Below are 13044 nucleotides of genomic sequence, written 5' to 3'. Positions count from 1 at the left end.
TCATGGCTTATGTCCCAAATGGCACCCTATTCTGGTCAAAAGTAGTGCACTATATAAAGGATAGGGTGCCATTTGGAAGGACTTGGTCTTGGGCCTTGAAGCTGTTTGTTGGCAGTGCAGACTGTTATCTCCTTCCATTTGCTTAGTCAGATCACCCAGTCCAGTCCCGTTCAGGGGAAACAAGGCAGCTTTTTCCCCCAGCAGGAAAACATTGTTCAGCTAATCTCTCAGCAAAATAAGATCTCTGGTTAAAAGTGTTTGCGTCATTGTTTTGATGACCCAGAGCAAGCATTTGAGGCTTTAGTTTACCCTGGCTGGCATATGTTTAACCTGTTATTGTAGCAGCTCAAAACACTGGGCTGGCTCAGACCACGTGACTACTGCAGTCTGAGGGCCCGTTTCAAATGGCACCCTATTCCCTATGTAGTGCAGTACTTTTAACCAGAGTCCTATGGGCCCGGTCAACAGTAGTACACTTAAATGGGAAATAGAGTTCCATTTGGGATGTAGCCTGAGTCTCTTTTTCCTAAATGCTGCAAGTTTTCATTCCATTCCCCAAAATCATTCCTAGCTCTATTACTTGATGTTAATCATATTTAGTAATGATAACCAGCAACAAAACAAGAGAGAACCAACGAAACATACATCCTTGTAGGGCTCAACAGCAACAATACAAAAACAAGATCCCACAAACAACCGGTGGGAGAAGGCTACCTAAATATGATCCCCAATCAGAAACAAAGATAGACAGCTGCCTCTGATTGGGAACCATACCAGGCCAACATAGAAATATACAAACTAGAGTACCCACCCTAGTCACACCCTAACCTAACCAAAATAGAGAATAAAAAGGATCTCTAAGGTCAGGGCATGACCGAGAAACGACAGTCCATCATTACTTTAAGACATGAAGCGCAGTCAATTCCAGGGTTTTTCTTTCAGTTTTACTATTTTCTAGTTGTAGAATAATAGTGGAGACATCAAAACTACGAAATAACACATGGAACCATGTAGTAACCCAAAAATATATTTTATATTTGAGCTAAAAGTATTATTATATTATTGATTGACTATGACTTTTCAAATCACCCAGAGGTACTATCTGCAGAGTTGGCTTCAGGTTGCAATTCCTGGACCTGTGACCAAAAAGCTACAGTTGAAGTCAGAAATTTACATACACTTAGGTTGGAGTTATTAAAACTTGTTAACAACTACTTCTTGTTAACAAACTATAGTTTTGGCAATTCGGTTAGGACAGCTACTTTGTACGTGGCACAAGTAATTTTTCTATCAATTGTTTACAGACAGATTATTTCACACAATTCACTGTATTACAATTCCAGTGGGTCAGAAGATTACATACACTAAGTTGACTGCCTTTAAACAGCTTGGAAAATTCCAGATAATTGTCATGGCTTTAGAAGCTTCTGATAGGCTAATTGACATCATTTGAGTTAATTGGAGGTGTACCTGTGGATGTATTTCAAGGCCTACCTTCAAACTCAGTGCCTCTTTGCTTGACATCATGGGAAAATCAAAAGAAATCAGAAAAATAATTGTAGACCTCCACAAGTCTGGTTCATCCTTGGGAGCAATTTCCAAACACCTGAAGGTACCATATTCATCTGTACGAAAGTATGAACACCATGGGATAACTCAGTCGTCATACCGCTCAGGAAGGAGACGTGTTCTGTCTCCTAGAGATTCATGTATTTTGGTGTGAGAAGTGCAAATCAATCCCAGAACAGCAGCAAAGGACCTTGTGAAGATGCTGGAGAAAACCGGTACAAAAGTATCTATATCCACAGTAAAACGAGTCCTATATTGACATAACCTGAAAGGCCGCTCAGCAAGGAAGAAGCCACTGCTCCAAAACCACCATAAAAAAGCCAGACCACGGTTTGCAACTGCACATGGGGACAAAGATCATCGTTTTTGGAGAAATGTCCTCTGGTCTGATGAAACAAAAATATAACTGTTTGGCCATAATGACCATTTATGTTTGGAGGAAAAAGGGGGAGGCTTGCAATCCAAAAAACAACATCCCAACCGTGAAGCACGGGGGTGGCAGCATCATGTTGTGGGGGTGCTTTGCTGCAGGAGGGACTGGTGCACTTCACAAAATAGATGGCATCATGAGGATGGAAAATTATGTGGATATATTGAAGCAACATCTCAAGATATCAGTCAAGAAGTTAAAGCTTGGTCAAGCATACTTCCAAAGCCCAAGCATACTTCCAAAGTTGTGGCAAAATGGCTTAAGGACAACAAAGTCAAGGTATTGGAGTGGCCGTCACAAAACCCTGACCTCAATCCTGTAGAAAATTTGTGGGCAGAACTGAAAAGGCGTGTGCGGGCAAGGAGGCCTACAAACATAACTCCGTTACACCAGCTCTGTCAGGAGAAATGGGCCAAAATTCACCCAACTTATTGTGGAAGGCTACCAAAAACATTTGACCCAAGTTAAACAATTTAAAGGCAATGCTACCAAATACTAATTGAGTGTATGTAAACTTCTGACCCACTGGGAATGTGATGAAAGAAATACAAGCTGAAATAAATAATTCTCTCTCCTATTATTCTGACATTTCACATTCTTAAAATAAAGTGGTGATCCTAACTGACCAAAGACAGGGAATTTTTACTTGGATTAAATGTCAGGAATTGTGAAAATCAGAGTTTAAATGTACTTGGCTATGGTGTATGTAAACTTCCGACTTCAACTGTACATATGGGTAGTACCAAAATAAATGATATAATGACTGTTTCTTTGCAGCAAAATCTGCAGAGTTGGGAAGGTTTATATCCCCCATATACTGTATATAACATTCTATTGTTTGCAAGAATTTTGCTTAATTTAAATAGAAACATCTGTTTTGAATCCGATATTGTTTTGCGTATCAGTTCATAAACCATGTGCCGTTGGAATTGGTACATTGAAAACTCTTCCCAAATATTTTGTAATCTATATGGCACAGCTGTCAATTTTTTGGTCCTCAAATGAAACTGTTATACTTTTTATTTTATTTATCACCATTTTCTTTAACCAATTTTGGTCTTTAACGCAGGGCCGACAGACAAGTTCCTTCCTTTCCCCCCTTCCTCTTGCCTCTTCCATTTTTGCGGTAATGCTGCAGTTAGTTGGTTGTAAATTTGGGTGGAGCAGACATTTTAATAGTTTTTTAAAATGTAATCATTTAGTATATTGAGTTTAGCCACAATATTTGTTGAATTATTTGTTCTGTCTTTTCTGGTGGATTAAACTGAAATTGCAACCAACTTTCTGTGGCTTGTTTTTAAAAATAGAGATATTTTGGAGATTATTTCACTTTCAAATATCTGAAAGTGAGAGGTTGTAATCTGAATAAAGTGAAAAATGAAATTCTTGAACATGGGGTGAGACTTTCTTACTAATCTTCTAGAGAACCAGTTCGGATTTAAATATTACTTTTTGTATGCCCTGACGCCTTTAGTGAGTGGTCTAATGCTTCAATATTTAATCATTTCTGCCCTCCAAATTTATATTCATTATATTAATAGGCCCTTTTAGGCAATTTCTATTAACATTTATTGGAGTGAGATCATTTCTTTCTTTTGGGATATATATATACCGAGTATGTCCACATCACTGTCAGACCATTTTATTGGTAATGTAAAAGTGGTCTTTTTTTAGTGATCCAATACATTATATAGTAAGTACACTTATCATTTGATTGTAATCCAGAGAGGTTAGCAAAAAGTATCTAGATCCACTGAGGCTGTGGAGGGATCCAAATGATGGATTTAAAAGAAAGCATGAATCATCAGCATACAATGACGCCTTTGTTTTTCAGCCCTGGATCTCTAACCCCTTGATATTATTGTTGGATCTGATTTTAACAGCTAACATTTCTATGGCCATAATAAATAGATATTCCGATAGTGGACAACCTTGTTTTACTCCTCTTGACAGTTTAAAACTTGAGGTAGCCAATTTTTACTATTTTACACCTAGGGTTACTATACATAACTTTGACCAGTTTTATAAGAGATTCCAAAACTGAAATATTCCAGGCATTTGTATATAAACTCCAGTCGTACTTTATCAAAAGCCTTTTCAAAGTCCGCTATGAATACCAGGCCTGGTTCCCTAGATTGTTCATAGTGTTCTATTGTTTCCAGGACTTGTCTTGATATTATCTCCAATGTATCGTACATGTAAAAAAAAACTGTCTGATTTGGATGAATAATATCAAAATAAAAATATCCCATATACCACCCAGTTAGCTTTATTTTATATAATATATTATACTTGGTCTTTCTGATCCTCTATGGTACAGTTTATTTCTATCTGTACTGTTAGTCTTTCCATTTCCTCTGTTAATATGGACTCTTTTGACCTAAATTGCTTTTGTTTCAAAGATGAGTACTGAATTGCATGGCCTCTAAAAGCACATTTAAGTGTCCCATACAATAAGGGGATCAATTTGACAAGCTATTAGTAATCCTGCATTGATGTGCCATTTTTTTTAAAGCAACAGTGTTTAAAAGGACCCTATGGTTTTTCCGTGGGGAATGTTTCTTTGTTTTATTCAATCGAACCAAACAGTCTGACGTGTTCTTGAAGTCCCCCTTGTATGGTGGGTAGAGTTTTCGAGACACCGTTTCCCTCTGGGCAACTGAATTGACACAGGGTTTTCTTATTTTAGAGTAAGGGCACCTCTGGCAACCCGACAGGGTTTCTGCATTTGCTCAGGTCACAGTGGATCTGTCCGTTCTAATAAATCCCTTCTCTCTCCCAGGATCAGGGAAGAGAAGAAGAGTGACAGATGAGAGGGAGCTGCGGACACCTCTACAGTTTGGGTAAGCTATAACACAATCCACACTACTCTGACGGTCACTGGTACCATGTACTGTACAGTAGGTGGCACAGTTAGTTTTGACACCACCCTAGTATGATATGATGGTGTACTGATTTCCTCTGTCCCTCGAACAACATGGATGGTGATAAATAAATAAACGTGTCTCAAAGGAGCCAAATCATAGTGGATCCCCAATCAGTAAGGTTCCTTTTTCCAGAGCAGTGATGAGACATTGTCAACAAGACGGTGGTTAGAGGGAGCATAGAAAACCACACCACATCCTCCCTCCCTCCAAGGCCTGACAGTAAGGCAGTTGCCAGGAAATGAGGAGCTGGTTCAGGGATAGTTGTGGGTTAACTACATCCAGTCTCAATACAGACACAAAACATTAGCAGCTCCAGCACTGCCCCACCATCGCCTCCTAAACCCTGCACTGCCCCACTCAGATCAGGGTGTCTTTCATTTCCCACGGATGTTTCTCGTCAGCTGGTTCTGAGGGGAAAGAGAGGTGACAGTCCCCTGCTCTACAGAAGACCCAGGCTGCGTCCCAGATGGCACCCTATTCCCTATATAGTACACTACTTTTGACCAGGGCCCATAGTCCAGTACTTTTGACCAGAGACTTATCCCAGAAGGTTGGTGGCACCTTATTTGGGGAGGACGGACTCATGGTAATGGCTGGAGCAGCATCAGTGGAATGGTATCAAATCCATCAAACACGTGGTTTGATGCCATTCCATTTGTTCTGTTCCAGCCATTATTATGGCATCCCCTCAGCAGCCTCCACTGTTGTGCACTATGTAGGGAGTAGGGTGCCATTTGGGATGTGTTTCCCAGGCCTTTTCTGTTAGGAGATGGCATCTGACCAGACACACTGTGTGAAGAAAAGTGTGGTGTTCTGCTTGGCAGATGTCCATCCAGTAGAGTCTGATTACCGTTGGAGTCATACAGGGCACATGGGGCTGCCAGGCCATGCTGTACAGAGGGCACAGCTGTAAGCGGGCTCGTTTAGATAGTTGACCTCAACAACATCTAGGTATCTGCTGAAGGATTGGCAGCAAGGAAAAGAGTCTCACAACTCTGGCTGACAGAGGATTATGTCAAATGAAAATATACTGTAAAAGGTGGTAGCACAAAACAAATAACTGTTCAAGTTTCCATACATGGACCTTTCAAAGATACAATACAGTACAATTTATACAGCACTTGTCACTCGTCTTTTACTGCCTAACAAAACTTGACGGTGTTGTACGTGATTGCAATGATTTATGGGTCCTGCACTGTATTGCCATCTCCAACCAATGAATGTGAGTGTCTTCCGGTGCATAGATTACTGAAACCTCTCCATGTTAGGTGGCAGAGAGAGACTCGTATACATAATGAGACAGGCCGTCTGCAGGGAGATGTGGCGTACTACGCCCCGTGTGGGAAGAAGATCCGGCAGTACCCTGATGTCATGAAGGTAAGACCTTACCTCACAGGTCACGAACTTCCTCTCTACTATACCGGTCTTTTCTCTCTTCTATCCATCCTTATAGGTGTATCATTTAATACATATCAAATACAATTTAAAGTATTTAAAATATACATTTTATTAAATACAATTGGTTATTTAATAATATATTCATTATTGAGTAGTTTACTTTTTTTTTTTTTTACACTTTTCATTGTCTCCAGATTTTGTTCAGGAAACATAATTTATATCCAAAACCATTTGAAGTTGCTGTAACTTAACACTGATCGTCTGTCTCACCAAGGCCTCATTTATGTTCTTCTTTGTAGTATCTGTCCAGAAATGGAATAAGTGACATCACACGCGATAATTTTAGCTTCAGTGCAAAAATAAGGGTTGGCGACTTCTATGAAGCCAGAGAAGGACCCCAGGTGACTGTTTAATCTATCTATTGACTGTTTTCTCTCTACCCACAGAGCAGGGTCAACCGTAGCCTAAAGTACTGTATGTCATGTGTCAACGTTACATTCACAGGACGTTCTATTGCTCTGTCATATCAAGGCCAAGTGCACAAAGTAATAGCTAGATAAAGGAATAGTCCACTCAGACACTATCTTTTAGTATTCTGTTAATTTAGTCCACTGTTAATACAATCCCCAAATGTTTTGCTTGTCAGCAGTCAAGTTTGCAAGATAGAGCACATGTAACAACAACTGAGTAAGAAGAACTCCACGATGTATGAATTGAAGCTTGAAAATGGTTTGTTTAGGCAAGGGGAAGAAGTGTGTGTGTGTGTGTGTGTGTGTGTGTATATGTATATGTATATGTATACGTATATATGGCTGTCCCCCTCTCCTCTCTCTCCCCTCTGTCTCCTCTCTCTTCTGTCTCCTCTCTTGCCGAAGGGTTTGCAGTGGAGCTTGTTGACTGAGGAGGAGGTGATTCCTCGGATCCTGGCCATGGAGGGGAGGCGCGGGCGTCCCCCCAATCCTGAGCACCAGAGGACGGGTGACGAGAGCCCACGGTCCAGGCGCAGAAAGGGCCGACGCCCCAACGTCGGCAAGGCCGACATCTCAGGCGCTACTGACGCCAAAATTCTACGCAAACTGGAAGCTCAAGGTGGGTTCAGTTCTTGCAAAAATCACGGAGGTTTCTGTAAAGCTTCTGTAACCTGTAGGACTATGAATGCAAAAAATATCTCATTTTGTTGCAGAGATGGCTCGGCAGGCAGCCCAGATCAAGATGATGAGGAAACTTGAACAGCAGGCCATGGCACGAGCAGCCAAGGAAGCCAGGAAACAACAAGGTACAGTACACTAGTGTTGTTCTGTGAAAGCTGCTCTTGTGACAAAGCCATCCTGTTCTCTACCATAACACAGCAAGTACACTATAACCCACACAGTACAACCCTAATCTCTGTTTTCTCGCTCGCTCAGCAATCATGGCTGCTGAGGAGAAGCGGAAACAGAAGGAGCGAGTGAAGATTTTAAAGCAGCAGGTAGGGAGTTGCCATTGTCATGTAATTTACAAAAGCTACATTTTCGGATGCATCTGTTCACAAGGTGTTTTTGATCGGAAGGCTTCAAACACGCATGACATTCAGGAGTGTTTTCTTCCAGGGTGAAAAGATCCGAAGCAGAGTTAAATACTTTGAAATCTTCTTTAAAGGGAAGATGCTAACCTTCAAGATGCTATACTGTCTTAATCTCCATAAAACGACTTACACAGCCCCCCTGTTCTAACATGCATGACTATAAATTTAATTCATTTGATCTCCCCATCTTTTAACCAGGAGAAGATCAAGCGCATTCAGCAAATTCAAATGGAGAAGGAGCTCCGAGCGCAGCAGATTCTAGAGGTTGGTCCAAATCGGTTTTTACAGAAAAATTCCTTTTTGCTGTTGGCAGGAGTTTTCTAAATCAACCAATGGCTTTTGCTAAATTATGTGGCTGCACTTTTTCCAGTTATGTCTCCTATTACATGCTTAATTGGATTTTCACAAAGTGCCATTGAATAATAAAATCTCCTCAGACCGTGATGGGATTCAACACAAAATGGCATCTATAAGACAATAGTCGCTAACAGTTTAGCACGAGGAGGAGAAACAGCTATTTTCCATGCACGGCGCTAATAGAAGCACCAAAGTATTTTAGCTTTACTAAATCAAATTTCAGTTGACACGGTTGGCAAGTCTCTCTTAACAGGATCCCTCTCTGCTTGTAATTACATAGTGAAATTTGGCTTAATTTATTCCGACTTGCTGCTGGTATTTTATAAGCACTAAAACAAGTTTGTCTTTTTAGTGTTAATGGGAGGAATTAATTATCTCAATGCACATGATTACAATATTTATGCTTGACATTGCCAGCAAGTGTATGCTGTGAGTAAGACTAGTTTGATTCATTATAAGAAATTCATGTAAAATATAATTTCCAGAAGAATTTTAGGATACATGGGAAATATACCATCCCCTTTCTGCTGTGAATTGAGCACTTCATTCTATGTTGGACATATAGTTACCTCACTGCCTTGATAGTGTTAGTTAGTGTAGTTAGTAGAACCAAAACAATCTAGATTTTATGTGTCTATCCCTGCATGTTTGTTATTCGTGAAAATTGTCTTGATTTTAGTTCATCAAACAATGAAACATTATAGCCCTTCTACCCGACAGGAAATCCCAATTAGGCTCTGGTAGGAACAAGCGCTATGCCTAATCATACACGAGCTCAAAAGGATTTAATCGGTGTATTTCTGTCTGCCTACTGTATTTATGTATTGCCTATCGACGTATAGTACATGTGCTGTTGCACGAAGTGTTGAAGCTGCCGAGGTTGTTCTGTTGCATGACCTGTAGACCTGTTTTGCACAGACTAAAAGGAAAAGGACGGAAGAAGCGGCAAATGCCAAAATAATGGAGGCTGAGAAACGAAACAAGGTTAGTTTAGATGTCCTGTTAAAAGAATCAACCATTAATTTGTGGCCCACTCCTCCTCCCACTGTTTGCCTAGAGTCATACAACCTCTCTCCTCCCGATTCCCAATCTCCTCCTCGCACCTCATTGCCTCCAAGGGACTGCTTCTCCGGGTTTAGGGAAATCTCCTTGACACCCAGAGCAGACCTTTTCCATGTTAATCAGTGTCATAAAGGACAGTGCATTCTGTCTCTGCTTCCTGCGCGTGTCTAGAAATGGCTATGGCATTTCCATTTCACATTAGATCCAACCTGCCCGGGCTCTTTATGCCCGTCTGTCAATCAGATTAGTGAGGGATTTGAACTTCCTGTCGAATAAATCAGAGAAACCTCATCCGTTTGTCAGCTGCTTTCTTTTTCTTTTCTTTTTTTGATGATGGAAATGAGGGGTATGTTTGGATTTTCAATGTTGTTTATCTTTTCCCCTTTAAAGGAGAAGGAGATGAGAAGGCAGCAGGCAGTCATTTTGAAGCACCAGGTAGGCATCGCTCTCCTGCACCACATGATGCCCAAAGCCCATTTCCACTTTCAATTCTACTGGGATCTTTTTTAGAAAAGGGTCATTTTTTCCCATATAACTACTTGACAGTTCACTGTTCAATTCTCCATATCGCTTTGTTAATTTCAGTTTTGATGACCCTAGTTTGTCAATCTTCCTGGGTTGGGGGCGGGGGGCGGGGGGGCTTCTTATATGAACTTGGTTTATATGAGCCTGTGATTTCTGTTTCGTAATACTTTGCCAACTCTTTCTCCCAGGAGTTGGAGAGGCATAGACTAGATATGGTATGGGTATGTTTATATTTGTACATCTAACACCGCATCGTGATATTGGTTGTGATATGGTTGTCATAGCAATGCATACAGTGTAGCCCCGGCTGCCATCATACTGCATTCTTCTGCATGGCTTTTGAGCAAAGTGCGTAGCGTATGTCTTGCTCTGTTGGCTCAAAAAAACGGATATCTGTGCAAATAGTCAAGACTTTCTTGATTCTTTCAGATTTACATTAAAGGGAGCCATGCACACTCACTCTCATTGTCCTAAAGATTTGACATCCAGTGTTTTTGTTTTCCAGTGAATGGAAATGCTTGAAATAGTTGTAAAAGTCAATGTAGTGTATGTTACAATTTTCCATTTTGCCACCTGACCAAACAGACCCGTCCATCGTCGTTTTTTCTCCTGCTTGTTGACACAGTTTAAATCACCAACCTCACAAAACCATTTTCATTCATCGTTGTGTTGTTCCATATTTGATATTTCAGTTCTGCCTTTGCAAACAAACCTACTTATCATAGGTTACAGTAGGCTAAAGAGAGGCAATATAGCATTGCTTTAAACCCATGTCATACTGAACAGGAGTGCCCTCAATATGTGCCTAAGACAAATTCCTTACTACAAGGCCTCAATCTCCAATGGAATCCATGACTGTATTTGTGAGAGGTAACTTGCTTTCGGCATTATCTTAATTGCATTCTGACATAAGAAGGTATTTTGTTTAGCTTCTCACCAGTCAATAAAGAATGACAAACCATAGCAACTTTATAACACAGTACAATACAATGCTGCCTGTTCGGTTCTTAGACGCGATGGTAGAATTACCAGCACTTTCCTTATTGCCAGCATACTCAAACGCATTCAAGCCGACTCTTAACTTCAAGCTTACGCTTTCTGTTGATACCGCCCTCATACCCGTTGCTTTACCCTTCTTTAGCTTTTTGGTTGTCGTTATATTGCCCTCTAAACCGCCGCTGTAATGTTCACAACGATGGCCGTACTTATCTGTTGTCTCTGTGTCCTACGGTTGTCTGTGTGTCCTACGGTTGTCTGTGTGTCCTACTGTTGTCTGTGTGTCCTACATATCATCATGGTAAGCTGTTGCGTTTGATGTCTATATGAAGTGTGTGTGTGTGTGTGTGTGTTCTGTCAGGAGAGGGAGAGGCGGAGGCAGCACATGATGCTGATGAAGACAATGGACGCCCGTAAGAAAGCAGAGGTGCGTGATTCCCAACTCGACCACTTCTCCGTCTAGTTGTTACAGCAGCCTTATGGTTAACGGCTCCTCTCCACAGTTCCTCCTTCAACTCGTTTTTTTGAACTATATGGAGTGTGAATAAAAGCGAGAATCGGGCCCCAAGAAATCTGCTGTGAAAGTGTGGCAATTTATAAAGCAAGGGAAGGCCTAGTGCTGGGCTGAATTGTAACAGCATAATCCCTAACACGATTGTCTGCAACGGTGCCAATAGCATGCACTGTTAACTTGGTCTGTAATTTGGACCTTTAGGAGCGGGAGCGCTTAAAGCAGGAGAAGAAGGATGAGAAACGGTTAAACAAGGAGCGGAAATTGGAGCTTAGAAGACTGGAACTGGAAATTGCCAAGGAGCTGAAGAAGCCAAATGAAGACATGTGCTTAGCAGATCACAAGGTATTCACTACACATAGGCGATCACCATTTAGTTCCCCAGTTGAAAGGGAGATCTGGAGGGTGAATTTGTATTAAGACTTTGATATCATACCCAGAAATTGCTCATGTTGCCCACATTTAATCACACATTTGTCTCTTATTTGATTACGTTTGATGATTGTCTTATGGATTACACCAATGCTTTTAAAGCATAAAATACATGTATGCATGGCTTTGCCTCTGGCTATGTCTCTGCTACAAGCCTCATTTTACTGATGACTTTACAGGATAATCCATATTGGATTACACGAAGGTGATTTGAGCACAGACAGGTTAGAATACTGCCATCAAGTGGCTGCTAGTGTCATGACACTGACTAGAGGATTTCGGAGTGGTGGTTGCTGCCTCCGGATTTCCACCAGACAGAGCACTGAAACCCCCCTGGATAACCAGCTCCAGGAGGGTCCACTTTCTACTCTACTGTATATCACACATCACGTCAACACACTCTCTCTCCATAGGGCTCTCACTAAACCTCACGCCGTACGAGTCTAGCGCAATTTGCAGCATTGAAAGCTTTTTCCCCCCTCCGTTTTTTCTTTAGTCAGTAGCCTTGAATAAGCCTTCGCTTGTGTGAGCCAGAACGTCTCCTGCTCTAGGAGACAATCTCCTGTTTCTGTAGCGTGAGGCAGCTTGATGCACGAATACATCCCCCTGGACAGGATTACTAGTCCATCACAGGGCCTTTACCCCCCCCAATCTCCTTAATGCTGAGACGCATCAGGTCCCATTTTTACAGTCTTTGGTATGACTTGGCCAGGATTGAACACCCAACCTTCCAATATCCCTCTAACCACAAGGTCACAGAGTTGGTTTTGTCTCAAGAATTTTCTGTAAAATGGCACTCTTCACTACTTTTGACATTTTGAAATAACAACCGGTGCACTTCATTCACACTACTGTAGTTAGATGTATGTGTCATTTTAATATTTTCCCAGCTCCTCCCGGAGTTATCCCGTATTCCCGGCCTGTTTCTACCGGGAAGCAGCTTCTCTGACTGCCTGATGGTGATGCAGTTCCTGCGGAGCTTTGGGAAGGTGCTGGGCTTTGACGTGAACGCCCATGTTCCCAACCTGAGTGTGCTGCAGGAGGGCCTGCTCAACCTGGGAGACAGCATGGGACAGGTCCAGGACCTGCTGGTACGCATGCTCTCTGCTGTGGTGTGTGACCCAGGACTTCCCCCAGGACACCGGGTGAGAGCAATCACAGCATAGACACATACACACGCATTCTTATCGCACATTCAGACACACTGAAAGGCACATCCACGCAGCAGCTGTACAGTATATTAAAATCTGTCTTCATACGCGGTGCTGTATTC

The 13044-nt window shown here is 41.6% G+C and overlaps 1 protein-coding gene across 18 annotated transcripts in view; it reads left to right on the top strand.

Moving 5' to 3' along the window:
* The window catches only part of LOC112225183 (bromodomain adjacent to zinc finger domain protein 2B), an 83607-nt gene that overhangs the window by 59285 nt on the left and 11278 nt on the right, over nt 1-13044 (top strand). For 6 of the 18 annotated variants that reach the window (XM_042306419.1, XM_042306422.1, XM_042306420.1 and 3 more), the window contains 13 exons: nt 4782-4842; nt 6195-6303; nt 6624-6725; nt 7200-7413; nt 7508-7600; nt 7731-7792; nt 8087-8152; nt 9164-9229; nt 9698-9742; nt 10021-10053; nt 11190-11255; nt 11544-11684; nt 12662-12916. In XM_042306419.1, the coding sequence (XP_042162353.1) occupies nt 4782-4842; nt 6195-6303; nt 6624-6725; nt 7200-7413; nt 7508-7600; nt 7731-7792; nt 8087-8152; nt 9164-9229; nt 9698-9742; nt 10021-10053; nt 11190-11255; nt 11544-11684; nt 12662-12916 (1313 nt within the window). The remainder of the gene's footprint in view (nt 1-4781; nt 4843-6194; nt 6304-6623; nt 6726-7199; nt 7414-7507; nt 7601-7730; nt 7793-8086; nt 8153-9163; nt 9230-9697; nt 9743-10020; nt 10054-11189; nt 11256-11543; nt 11685-12661; nt 12917-13044) is intronic. The other 12 variants (XM_024388893.2, XM_024388886.2, XM_024388892.2 and 9 more) reach the window with 9 other exon arrangements.

Source organism: Oncorhynchus tshawytscha, linkage group LG26 (assembly GCF_018296145.1).
Source record: "Oncorhynchus tshawytscha isolate Ot180627B linkage group LG26, Otsh_v2.0, whole genome shotgun sequence".
In the NCBI taxonomy this organism is placed as follows: domain Eukaryota; kingdom Metazoa; phylum Chordata; class Actinopteri; order Salmoniformes; family Salmonidae; genus Oncorhynchus; species Oncorhynchus tshawytscha.
Note: the sequence above shows the minus strand (reverse complement) of the source record. Positions and strands in the feature narration are given on the sequence as shown.